The 12,421-nt window shown below is 41.5% G+C and overlaps 1 protein-coding gene across 2 annotated transcripts in view; it reads left to right on the top strand.

Moving 5' to 3' along the window:
• The window catches only part of LOC310844892 (cytochrome P450 2J5-like), a 92,488-nt gene that overhangs the window by 25,414 nt on the left and 54,653 nt on the right, over positions 1-12,421 (top strand). Inside the window, exon 1 of one of the 2 annotated variants that reach the window (XM_083739627.1) lies at positions 7,459-7,563. The exons of the other annotated variant lie outside the window; for it this stretch is intronic. Within the exon in view, the coding sequence (XP_083595753.1) occupies positions 7,474-7,563 (90 nt within the window). The 5' untranslated portion in view covers positions 7,459-7,473. Of the gene's footprint in view, positions 1-7,458; positions 7,564-12,421 lie in introns of those variants that run through there. 2 annotated transcript variants of the gene reach the window in all.

Raw genomic sequence — 12,421 nt, 5'->3', positions numbered from 1 at the left:
CATGACCCCAAATTCCTTTCATCTTTACAACTGCATTTTGGCCAAAGTCCACTTAAGCTGTGTCTCTTCTCTGTTGTTTTTAAGGAGGGTAGGGAAAGTATACACTCAAATTTCCCAAAATAATCCATTAGAGCTCTCCCCTCATCTTTTTAAACCACACGCAGCTAACTGTTCTTTTAATCACACGTTTTATTCCATACTGCAATCCAACCTCATTTTGTATCTTTAAAATTTTGCGTTTGGAGAGAGTTGCCGAATCATTAATAAAGAAACTCAAAGTAATCAAGAAACCAGACACTCCCCTCTCCACCATCCACCACCCACACCAAATAAAATCTTTCCTCGTTCCAAACCTCAGATCAATGCAGCTGGGTAATTCCACAGTTCTGGTGACAACCCACCCACCCTCTTCTTAAAAACCCCGAAGGATGGAGAGTCCACCACCTTCCTAGGGAGTCCATTCCACTGTCCAAGACATTGGAAAATTCTAAACCATCGGACCTCCGCTTGAGGCGCCATGGAAAATGGCTGAAAATTCCATTACTCCGGTTCTCATGGGGTAATTAGAGGCTGAGATGGGAGTAATCAGCCTCCCAAAATCTTCATGGGGGTACAGGAAGACACAGTCTTATCCGCAGATGCCCAACAAACCAGCCCCAAATTCAGAAGGAAGGAGGTGCTGGGGGCACTGGATAAAAAGCCCCCGAGAGAGTCTGGCTCTCCTGGACGCTGTCTCTGTGAGCGAATCAAGTTCCATTTCTTAAGATGAAAAATTGGATTTAAGTTTTGGACATGCTTTGAGTGAGGAGGGAGGAATTACTCTGCTAATTAACCCAGCCACTGAAGTGCCAAAAGAGACTGAGTGAAAGAAGGACTAACATCTAAGTTGGTATGTTGGAATGGAACGAAAAAAGGGGGGGGGGAGCCTCTCTTATTAATGTACTTTGCTTTATTATATTATTTGGCCAAAAAACAACAACAACCCCAGAAGAACTGTTTACATTAACTATAACAAGCGAGAATGGAAAGTTTTGTATTTGTTTATATAATATGGCTCTAAAATTATAAACTGTTTGGAAATAATAATACTATATAATTAAGGCTTTTGATCTTTGATTTGCTTGGAAGAGGATAAAAGATTCTCCAAGGTGTGGACATCAGACAGAAGCAGAATCTCATTAGCCACTGGAGAGATGTTAAAAAAACTTTGGACAGTTTCCTAGAATCTATGTGGGAGCTGTGTTGCACTTTTATTTTGGAAACCCGCCATGATTGGAAGTCAACACCGGGCTGCAGGATTACAAATAGCCATGGAGGGAGGTGAGCTTTTAATATGTCATTATATTTGTGTTTATGGTTTGATTTGGTAAATCTCCCCTGGAAAGGCTAATATTTGATGCAATCGGTCTGGGAAAAGCAGACGCTTAGACCTGATTTTATCGGAACTGAGTGAAGATGGTGGCTGCCAGCAGTGAAAAGATCTTTGGATTGATTCGGCAGAAACACCAGCGTGTGAGGAAATGCTACGAACTTACAGAGGGGAATCATAGACATAAAATCCACACAGAAACACATCATTGTTTGTTTTAACTCGCTTGTGGGAACAATTCAGAGGCTGTGAAAGAATGAAGGTCAACAACAGAAAGAATTAGAGGAACCATCGGAAATGACTATGAAAAGCAGTAGAAGTATGAGATGATCAGAACCCTCAGAACTTGAAGCATGGGAAGTCCTTTTAAAAATATATAATTTGGCAGAATATTCAGACTATTTGATATGTATATGTATAATTTGGAATATTTAATGTGGTTTGATTGGATTGTTAAAGTGGAAAACATAATAAAAATGAATTTAAAAAGGAAAATTATAAACCATCATAATGGCTGGGGAAAACAAACAAAACAACTGTTAATATTACATTAAGTTATTGCTAAGAAATACATACCTGGCTGAAAGTATCTTCACGAAACTTTACCCCAGTCCTCCACATGCTTCCAATGAGAGGAAGCTGGAGAGGTCCTGGGGGATAGTGCCTATTTGACCAGAGCTGTTTCAGGAAGTCCAGAATCAGAAGAGCCACCAGGAGAGCAATAAAAAATGCCCATATCTCCATCCTTGCTATCTCTTTCTCCTTAATTCTTCCTAGGATGTCTGATGAGGTTCACTTCTCTTTCTCTAAGGGCTTCTTCTTTTCTGCAGGGACCTCAGCACTGCACTGGAGAACATTTATAATTGATAGGTTGGGAAGTGGCTAGCTTGTTTGGTTTTGTCGAGGAGGGTTAGGATGAAAAGTACTGCTTGTTCAAGATTTTGGGCTTGTCCACTCTGGAGTAATAATAATAATAATAATAATAATAATAATAATATCCCGCCCTCCCCAGCCGAAGCTGGGCTCAGAGCGGCTAACAACAGTAAAATGATAAAACATTCTAAAATCATTACATTATAAAATTAATTCCAATCAAATTAATGGCAACCATTGGGCTAGAGGTTCTGTGAGGATTGCCAAATGAGGGAGTCCCCTGAAAAAAAGCCCTGCTTTTCTATTTCATAGAATCATGGGAGTCAACAATTACCTAAAGGTATAGAATGAAATCAAAAGAAAAATGGAAGTGTGGGGGAGGATGAACTTGTCATTGTGGGGAAGAATTTCGGTGATAAAAATGAATGTATTGCCAAGAACGTTGTTTTTGTTCCAATCAATACCTGTAGTCAGAGGAGTAGTTCACATCAAACAATGGCAGAAGGATATTTCAAAATTTATCTGGCAAGGGAAAAAACCCAGAATTAAATATAAATTATTAACAGATGTAAAACGAGTCTCCTTGCTGGACATGAAATTATAACATGAGGTGTCCTGTCTCTACTGGCTACAGGAATGGATATTATTAAATAATACAGAAGTATTAGATTTGGAAGGACATGATAATAGATATGGTTGGCATGCTTATTTATGGTATGCCAAGGTTATGGTACACAAGGGATTCCAGAACCGCATCATAAGAAAATTGATTTACCAAGTAGGGGAAAAGTATAAAAAGAGGCCAAGACAGCATGGTGGCTTTACCCACTTGAAGCAATATCTGTGAAAAAAATTAACATGAAAGGAGAGTGGGTAACCGATAAAGATCTGTTAACAGTCAGAAAATCAATTAAAGGTTAAATATTATAATGATATAAATCATCGGTTGACAGATTGGTTACAATATCACCAGTTAATTGACATATTTAGAGGCGATAAATAAAGTGGGCTTTGGGAGAGAACTCTCAAGGTTCAAAAAAGAATTACTGGGAAATAATGATAAACTGTTATTGAGAATGTATAAGTTCCTATTGGAATGAGAGATGAACGATGAAGAAGTGAAGGCATTTATGATTCACTGGGCAAACGATATAGATTATAATATACCACTAAATTTATGGGAGAAGTTGTGGAAAGAAGATCTAAAATTTACAGCTTGTAGTGCTTTAAAATAAAATTATATGAAAGTGATGTACCGTTGCTATTTATCTCCAGTAAAGTTAGCAAAAATGTATAAGAATTTATCTAACGTATGCTGGAAGTGCAAAGATAAAGTGGGTACATTTTATGATATGTGGTGGTCGCGCAAAAAAGTAACAGGTTTCTGGGAAATGATTTATAATGAAGTGAAGAAAATGTTTAAGATAACTTTTGTTAAAAAACCAGAGGCCTTTTTATTAGGAATAACAGGTGAAGACATACCAAGAAATGTTAAAAGACTATTTATGCATGCAACTACAGTCATATCTTGGGTTACAGATGCTTCAGGTTGCGTTTTTTCGGGTTATGGACCGCTGAAACCCAGAAGTACCGGAACAGGTTACTTCTGGGTTCCGGCGGTTGCGCATGTGCAGAAGCGCTAAATCGCGCTTTGCGCTTGCGCAGAAGCGCCGAATCGCAAGCCACGCATGTGCAGATGCACCACTGCGGGTTGCAAACGTGAATCCTGCATGGATCATGTTTGCAACCCGAGCGTCCACTGTACAGCCGCCAGGATGTTACTTACCCATAAATGGAAAGAAGAGAAAGTACCAATGAAGGAGGAATAGATAACTAAGATAATAGACCATGCTGAAATGGCAAATATGACAGTGAAAATCCGGGACCAAGATGAAAAAAAGTTTATACAAGAGTGGATTAAATCCACTGTAAAGACTTAAAACATTAGCAGGATTGATATAGTATCTATGAATTAATGTGAATTAGGATTATCAATGTACTTGCAACTGAAAGCAAAGCTAAAAATGTGTAAGGTAGCAAGGGGGAAATTGGAAACCAGGGGGTGGGGGGAAGTTTAGAAGGGATAAATAAGTAATTAATTTGGATGTTAAATTGTTAAATTATTGAAAATAAAATAGGGGGGAGAGAATCATGGGAGTCTGTTCTACTGCTGAACAGCTCTTACTGTCAGAAAGTATTTCCAAATGTTTAGTCAGAATCTCCTTTCTTGCAACTGGAAGCCATTGGTTCGATGCTTACCCTACAGAGCAGTAGAAAACAAGCATGTTCCCTCCTCCAGGTGACAGCCCTTTAGATATTTGAAGATGGCTATCATATCTCCTTTCAGTCTCCTCTGTTCCAGGCTAAACATACCCAAGCTCCTTCAAGTGCTCCTCATAAACCTTAGTTTGCAGACCCTTGATCATCTTGGTTGCCCTCCTCTGCACAAGTTCCAGCTTGTCAACATCCTTCTTAAACTGTGGTGCTCAGGATTGGACACGGTCGCTCACAGCAGGAGCACCACCACCATACAAATAGGTAAAGGTAAAGGACGCCTGGACGGTTAAGTCTAGCCAAAGGTGACTATGGGGTGTGGCACTTATCTTGCTTCAGGCCAAGGGAGCTGGTGTTTGTCTGCAGACAGCTTTCTGGGTTATGTGGCCATCATGATTAAACTGCTTCTGGTGCAATGGAACACCGTGCAATGGAAGCCAGAGCGCACGGAAACACCATTTACCTTCCCACCACAGTGGTACCTATTTATCTACTTGCACTGGTGTGATTTCGAACTGCTAGGTTGGCAGAAGCTGGGACAGAGCAGCGGGAGCTCACCCCATCACGTGGATTAGAGCTGCTGATTAGAACCTTCCAATCTGCAAGTCCAAGAGGTTTGGCGGTTTAGACCATAGCGCTACCCGCATCCCGATCAGGAATGAAATATGTTGTGTGGAGGCACTATGGACTATTTGAAGACCACATCCTATATTACAGCTAAGGAATGGAAGAAAATGAAGTTCAAAACAGCCATTCACCTCACTTCCACTATCCTTTCCTTCAATGGAAGAAGTTTGAGTAAAATGGAGGTAGAGGGACACTGATATGACTGATTAAGAGCCCCTCTAGCTGACACAGTTCCAGAGAGTTCCAGCTGTAAAAATAATAATGGTGTAATATAGGAGTTCTAGGTGTAAAAATAACAAAATGTAAGGACTTCAGAATCCAGACCAGAAATGAAAAACAAAACAAAACCAGGCAGCAATGTCTTTAAAGAAAAAGTTTTTATATTCAATTTGGTTTTTGTCAGACAAAAAGCAAATGGGTGCATTTAGGAAGAAATGAGAAAAAATGCCCCCCGTAAATCAGATACAGACAATTTTTATACTCTCAGGCAAAGCAACAGTTCAGCCCCTTGCCCAGCCCCTTGGCCAATGACTAACAGCTTCCTATAGTTTTCTAATGCATATTCATTAAAGCTCTACCAATGAGAATTGGTGGTGGCCTTGTTTGGTTCCAAGCTGCCTTATCCACTAGATGGTGCTGATGGCTTATTATTGAAAGAGAAACTACCTGATCCACTTACTGATTCCGATAAATAACCTCCTAACCACCACCTGCTTCCTGGAAATGTACCGAGGCCAGTCTGTGGTTTAACAGTTTCTAACTATGCCTCACACCTGGAGTCTTGTGGTTGACATATATCCTGTTGTTTGCTTTCTTATCTGTGTTTATCGGAATTTGAGGCAATGTCAGGGGTTCGTTTCTCAGAAATCGCTTAAGACTTGCAAAATACCCTGACCTCAATCTTGCAAACTTGCTGCAGCTGCAAAATACCCTAATGGTTGCAAACAGGAGAAAGAGAAATAGCTTTTAGCTTTTAGCTTGTTCTATAAAATGGCTTTAGCCTGGCTCTCACAGTATTCCAAGGTCGGCCCCTGGTCCCGACTCCTTCAAAACAAAACCTTTTTCAAATGCGGAAGAAAAGTCACCCCCCCAATCATTTTCTGAGGTTATATTTTCTGAGAATCCTCTGGAAAAATAATCTCTCAAAGGACCTGTTTAAGGCATTTTACCATTGTACTGTTGAGAGTGTATTAACTTATGGTCTCTGTGTGTGGTTTGGGAGCTGCAAGGCCAGGGAGAAAACAATGGTGTCCAGGGTTGTCAAGACTGCGGAGAGAATAATTGGGTGCATTCTTCCCACCTTGGATCAAATCTATGCTTCCAGGTTCCATAAGAAAGCTGCAGAGATAGCGCAGGATAGTGCGCACCCCGGAAATGATCTCTTTCAGCTTCGGCCTTCTGGAAGAAGGTACAGAGTTATAAAGACTAGGACTAGCTGCCTGAGAAACAGTTTCTATCCAAATGCGGTTTTGGTTTTAAATGCAGTGTAAGGTAGTCTCTATGGGAGTATATTGTATTTAATTATGGCGTATCAGAGTTTTTAGGGGGCTAACCAGGCTGGAATAGCTGGGATAGCAGGCTTGTTGGTTTTTGAATGTGTGATTTTTTTCAATTTCATTGTTCTGTATGGGACAATGACAATAAAGATTATCGTATCATATCAGCAATCATAGTCACAATCAGAATTATATTGTTTCCTCACTTGAACTTAATGAAAAGGCACAAGTCACACACATATGTTATAGACACAAGTCCCTATGCCAGAGATCAATGAGGGTTTTATTGGCATAGCTAGATATGTCAGTCAGGCAATTATGAGTACAGGTTAGACTTATGGAAGTAACAAAAGATTACACTTATGGTTACATGTACACCTAAGATTACACAAAGGTTACCTCTACCCACGTGACCTACCTCTAGCACTAACACTGGTAAGCTTTTATCACTTGTATTGCTGGTTTTATCATTTGTATAGATTTCATTTTACAATATCCTTATTATATTTGTTCACTTGCTTCATTTTAAACATTTTGATGGCAAGTTGCCTTGTGATGGCTTGCAAACCTTTCTGCAAAAACTCTACTTTATCAAGCTTGTGGATCAGATGATAGGAAGTCCAAGAGCTGGGTGCAGTCAGCATACTAAAGACACCACTTCCTAGATACTCTAGATGACTATGTCCAATGGCTTCAGGTAGATATGAATTAGCATGGCAGATAGCCCTGTTCCTTTTTGAACAGTCCTATATCATCATCATCATCAAAGCCTCTTTCAAACACAGAATAAAAGCTCTTCTGATTCTGCACTTCCTGAAACAGCTATGGTCAAATATGCAGTACCCTCCAGGACCTCTTCAGCTTTCTCTCATTGGAGGCATGCAGCAGACTGGGTTGAAGGTTCATGAAGATACTTTCATTAAGGTACTTACTTCTCAGTCTAATGTCAACAATTGTTTTATCTATTTTCCACAGCCATTATTATGTTTAAGCTTAAACAGTAGCATGGGTTAAAATGGTAAATCAACAAAATCAACTCTGATGTAACCCATAGATTTATAAATGTGGCTGAAGAAGTACATTTTTGTCTGGTGCCAAGAAGTATATAATAAAGGCACTAACCAAACCGCCCTGTGGAGAGCATTTCACATTCTCGTGTTGCCTCCTCCACAAGGAATCCGGAAGGTGGCACCTTCCTGGATTCTTGTGGAGGAGGCACGCTAAGAAGGGTTTCAGAAAATGATCTCAGAGTTTAGATACGTGCATATGGAGACAGGCGGTCCTTGAGGCATTGAAGTCCTGAGCTGTTCTGGAGCTTGTGTTCCTTCTGTTCGAGTGCTTGCAACAGTTATATTGCAACATGGCCTTGAATGCTGTATACCTCTTCCCTCCCAAGAGATTTATGGGCACCAAGTTCCCTTGGCAGTGAAAATGGAGATCATAATCTCTTCCCAGGACAAGGGAGGGGAGCTTCCAGCTCACTTGTTGTTGTTTAGTCATTTAGTTGTGTCCGACTCTTCATGATCCCATGGACCAGAGCACACCAGGCACTCCTGTCTTCCACTGCCTCCCGCAGTTTGGTAAAACTCATGTTTGTAGCTTCAAGAACACTGTCCAACCATCTCGTCCTCTGTCATTCCCTTCTCCTTGTGCCCTCCATCTTTCCCAACATCAGGGTCTTTTCCAGGGAGTCTTCTCTTCTCATGAGGTGGCCAAAGTATTGGAGCCTCAGCTTCAGGATCTGTCCTTCCAGTGAGCACTCAGGGCTGATTTCCTTCAGAATGGATAGGTTTGATCTTCTTGCAGTCCATGGGACTCTCAAGAGTCTCCTCCAGACCATAATTCAAAGGCATCAATTCTTTGGCGATCAGCCTTCTTTATGGTCCAGCTCTCACTTCCATGCATCACTACTGGGAAAACCATAGCTTTAACTATATGGGCTGACACGACTAAGTTAAGCTCATTAGTTTCAATGGGTCTACTGTGAGTGCAACTTATCTGAATACCACCCTAAGATCCCAATTTTTGTTTGACACTTCTGGGACTGAAATCATAATAGGCTGAGAGTCCTGCAAGTGGCTCCGGGTGTCTATTCCTCAGTCATCACCAGAAATGTGTTGAAAACCTTTTGAAATTATGATTTAATCATAGAAGTGTGTTGCAGAACAATTGCCAGGAATTCAAATGGCAATATCAGCACCAATCATTCTGTGGAACTTCGAAGAGCAAGAAGTTATAGCAGAAAAGTTGGACAAGATTGAAACTTTCCTTGTTAGGCCGAATTGCTGCTATTAAGATGAATGTATTGCCAAAAATGTTGTTTTTGTTTCAAACTTTGCAAGTCGTGGACAAAACAGAGTGCTTTCGGAAGTGGCAGAGAGATATTTCTAAATTTGTCTGGCAGGGCAAAAAGCCCAGAATTAAGTTTAAGATACTAACTGATGCGAAAGAAAGGGGGGGCTTTGCCCTGCCAGACTTGAAGTTGTATTATGAGGCCGCAGCTTTCTGCTGGCTAAAAGATTGGCTACTTCTCGAGGACACTGATCTACTAGATTTAGAAGGTTTTAACAATGCTTTTGGGTGGCATGCATATCTTTGGTATGACAAGGTTAAGATTAATAAGACTTTCAAGAACCATATTGTCAGAAAAGCAGTGTTTAATGTCTGGATAAAATATAAAGACTTATTGGAAAATAAAACTCCAAGGTGGCTTTCACCACTGGAAGCTAAGGCCCGGAAAAGACTCAATATGGAGGCCAAATGGCCGAAGTATTGGGAAATATTAGAAAAAGATGGAGATAATTGGAAATTGCAGAGTCAGGAGAAAATGAAAGACAAAGTGCGAGATTGGCTACATTATGCTCAGATTAAAGAAGTTTTTAAGCTTGATAAAAAGCTAGGATTCCAGGTGGAAAAATCGAAGCTAGAAACGGAATTGTTAGAGCCTAAGACTAAAGTACTTTCAAAAATGTATAACTTGCTGTTGAAGTGGAATACACAAGATGAAACGGTTAAATCGGCTATGATAAAGTGGGCACAGGACATTGGATATAACATTATGTTTGAAGACTGGGAGAGGTTGTGGACCAACGGGTTGAAGTTTACTGCATGTAATGCACTGAAAGAAAATGTTATGAAAATGATATATAGATGGTACATGACCCCAGTTAAACTTGCCAAAATATACCATTTGTCTGATAATAAATGTTGGAAATGTAAAGAAAATGAGGGAACATTCTTTCACCTCTGGTGGACCTGCCCTAGAGTGAAGGCCTTCTGGGAAATGATATATAATGAGCTGAAAAAGGTATTTAAGTATACCTTCACGGAGGAGTTTGGATTTGATATCCCGCTTTATCACTACCCGAAGGAGTCTCAAAGCGGCTAACATTATCCTTTCCCTTCCTCCCCCACAACAAACAATCTGTGAGGTGAGTGGGGCTGAGAGACTTCAGAGAAGTGTGACTGGCTCAAGGTCACCTAGCAGCTGCATGTGGAGGAGCGGGGACACGAACCTGGTTCACCAGATTACGAGTCCACTGCTCTTAACCACTACACCACACTGGCTCTTGAAGACATGCCAGAGACGGTTGTAGCTTGTTCTCCACAGCAGTACAGCTCTGGAGCCTGAGACATCTTTCTCTGCCAGACTTCAGCCTGCCCAAAATGATCTCTGTCTTTGTTCTCCTGCATGTTCTTCTTTCCAGCACAGTTTGTTCTTTTCCTGTCACTTCACACCCAGTTAACCTGGCAACCTCTATCCTTTCTGGGCTCTGAGAAAGGACCAAGGGAAATCCTTCATCCCAGTATGCTGGCCAAGGTGGCTTGCAAAATGAGGGTGTCAATGCTGCAGCTTGTGGGGCTGGCTAGAAAGGCCTTTTCAAACAGATTTATTTTAAAGCCTTAAAAGAGAGAGAGAGTGCTTCAGTAATGGAGCCATTTCCCCAGCCAACCCACACAAAATGGCTGACTCCAAAGAAAGATACCTCTTTGACCCTTTCTCAGAACCTGGAGGTGGTGGAGAAGCTGCTAGAGCTGATGCCACTATTGTGACAGTGAATAATAAGAAGGGGAAAGAGGCAGGGATGCCACTACCAAGAAAAGAATGACAGGGGTGGCAGGTCTATTACCTGTGGGAGTTGTGACAGCAGGGACACTGAAGAGGAGGGCACCTGCCAGAGTGTGCAAAGGGCTCCCTGATGCCAGAGGAGGATTATGATGAGAGTGTGGAACTGGAGAAATTGGACTCTGAGGAGGGGCCCACCCAGATCCAGAGGAGGGGCCAGGTGGACTGTCAGGGAAGAAGCCCATCTTCGTGCCACTGGGCACACTGAACACCGCATCAAAACAGGCTGACATGACTCCCACCAGTGAATAATCTTCCTTGGCTCACAAAATCACAAAGGGCACTTTTCCTTTCCTTGGTGCCCTAAAATGCACATTCTAAGCAGCGCGTCAACCCGAAATTGCATGAGGTTGCAGAGGCCATTTTGATCACTCTCCTCTCGTGAAAAAAAATGGGTTGTCCCTTTTTTCTGGGGCAGTTGATGGGCAGGGAATCTGCAAATCAGAATGGGATCTATAATATGCAAGATCATGGACGTGGTTTAATAGCATAATCAAAGCCTTTTCAAATGGCTAAGAAAACCCCACCCCACAGTGAAGCAGCAATCATAGGCATAATTAGAATTATATAGTTTCCTCACTTGAACTTAATGAACCAGAAAGGGCGTGAGTCAAGCACATGTGTTATGGTCAGAAGTCCCTTTGCCAGGGATCAATGAGGGTGTTGATAGCATAGTTAGATATATCAGCCAGACACTCACAAGTACAGGCCTTGGAAAAGCTACATCTATGTGAAGTGCTGCTAGTAAGCTTTTCTCATTTGTATTACTGGCATAACAATAACAATAACTAACAATAACAATAACAATAACAACAACAACAACAATAACAATAACAATAACAATTTATTACTTATACCCTGCCCATCTGGCTGGGCCTCCCCAGCCACCCTGGGCAGCTTCCAACAATATATTAAAAACGCAATAAAAGGTCAAACATTAAAAACTTACCTAGACAGGGCAGGGCTTCTTTCAGATGTCTTCTAAAAGTCAAATAGCTGTTTATTTCCTTGACACCCAGTGGGAGGGTGTTTCATAGGGCAGGTGCCACTGCCGAGAAGGCCCTCTGCCTGGTTCCCTGTAACCTCACTTCTCACAGTGAGGGAACCACCAGAAGGTCCTCAGAGTTGGACCTCAGTGTCAGGGCAGAATGATGGGGGTGGAGACACTCCTTCAGGTATACTGGGCCAAGGCCGTTGAGGGCTTTCAAGGTCAGCACCAACACTTTGAATTGTGCTCGGAAACGTACTGGGAGCCAATGTAGGTCTCTCAGGACCGGTGTTATGTTGTTTCGGCAGCCACTCCCATTCACCAGTCTAGCTGCTGTATTCTGGATTAATTCTAGTTTCCGGATCACTTTCAAAGGATTTTATGGATTTTGTTTGACAATTTGTTCATTTGCTTCATTTTAAGCATGTTGATGCTATGTTACCTTGTGATGGCTTATAATCCTTTCCACAAACTGGAACCCTATGTTCTCACGCATGTTTTCAAGCCGCTTTCAGACCTTCCTGTCCAACATGTGGATGAGATGATAAGGAGCCAAAGAACTGGGTGTTGTTGGCATACCAAAGGGATTACTTCCCAAAGATGACAATGTCCCATGGTTCTGGATAGATATGAATTAGCATAGCTGGCAGCTCTGATAATTCTTGAAC

Source organism: Podarcis gaigeae (assembly GCF_964106915.1).
Source record: "Podarcis gaigeae genome assembly, chromosome: 5".
Taxonomy (NCBI): Eukaryota; Metazoa; Chordata; class Lepidosauria; order Squamata; family Lacertidae; genus Podarcis; species Podarcis gaigeae.
The sequence above is the reverse complement of the archived record's forward strand: the minus strand, read 5'-3'. Positions and strand labels throughout refer to the sequence as shown.